Consider the following 654-nt stretch of genomic DNA (forward strand, 5'->3'; position numbering starts at 1 on the left):
ATCCTAAAGGGGAGCGCCCGCCGTGTCCAGGGGGTCGCTGTCTCGTGGTGGCTTGGGGTGGGTGGTGACAAACGGGGACGTTTCTCGCTCCCCGGGCCCGCTCGCGTCGGGCGGTGCGGTTGCGTAAGCCCTGTTCGTAGCGCGGGGCGTAAGCGGAGTCGCCGACGGCGTGCCTTTCGCAGCGAGCGCTGAATTGACCCGCGGGGTTGGTTACTCTGGAGGAGACTGATGTCAACAGAGCCGCTCGGGCGCGCCGTGCTAATGGCTCCCTCTTAAAACGGGGTCCAGCTGTTGCGGTTGGGCTCCGCTTCGATCTGCTCTCCCCGGGCTCTCCCTCCCCGGGGGGATCTCAGGCCGACGCTGAGCTCGGCCGGGGGTTTTGGCGAGGAGCTTTTTGTCCTCTCTCTTCCCAAGCAAAACGCAATCCTGCTCTTTCCCGAGGGGGTGTGTTGGGACACCAGAAATAACACACGGGTCAAAACCTCACCCCAGGAGCGCGCTGCGTCCCCGACACCGTCCAGGCCTCGCTCTCTGCCCTCATGCTTTTCCCTCTGACCTCCCCAGAGCTGGAGTCGTCCACCAGAAAGAAACCGAAGCAGCTCCTGAAATCCCTGGAGGCCTACGTGAACCGAAGCCCCGCGGCAGACGGCCTGC

The 654-nt window shown here is 64.5% G+C and overlaps 1 protein-coding gene across 1 annotated transcript in view; it reads left to right on the forward strand.

Annotated features, from left to right (window-relative positions):
• ELMOD3 (ELMO/CED-12 domain containing 3) overlaps positions 1-648 on the forward strand; it is a gene marked incomplete at its 3' end in the record, with an annotated part of 9,787 nt that extends 9,139 nt beyond the window's left edge. The window contains exons 5-6 of the mRNA XM_009335092.1: positions 10-113; positions 565-648. Coding sequence (XP_009333367.1) covers positions 10-113; positions 565-648 — 188 coding nt within the window. The remainder of the gene's footprint in view (positions 1-9; positions 114-564) is intronic.
• Between the last annotated feature and the right edge of the window lie 6 nt (positions 649-654).

Source organism: Pygoscelis adeliae, unplaced genomic scaffold (assembly GCF_000699105.1).
Source record: "Pygoscelis adeliae isolate BGI_AS28 unplaced genomic scaffold, ASM69910v1 Scaffold690, whole genome shotgun sequence".
NCBI classification, from domain to species: Eukaryota; Metazoa; Chordata; class Aves; order Sphenisciformes; family Spheniscidae; genus Pygoscelis; species Pygoscelis adeliae.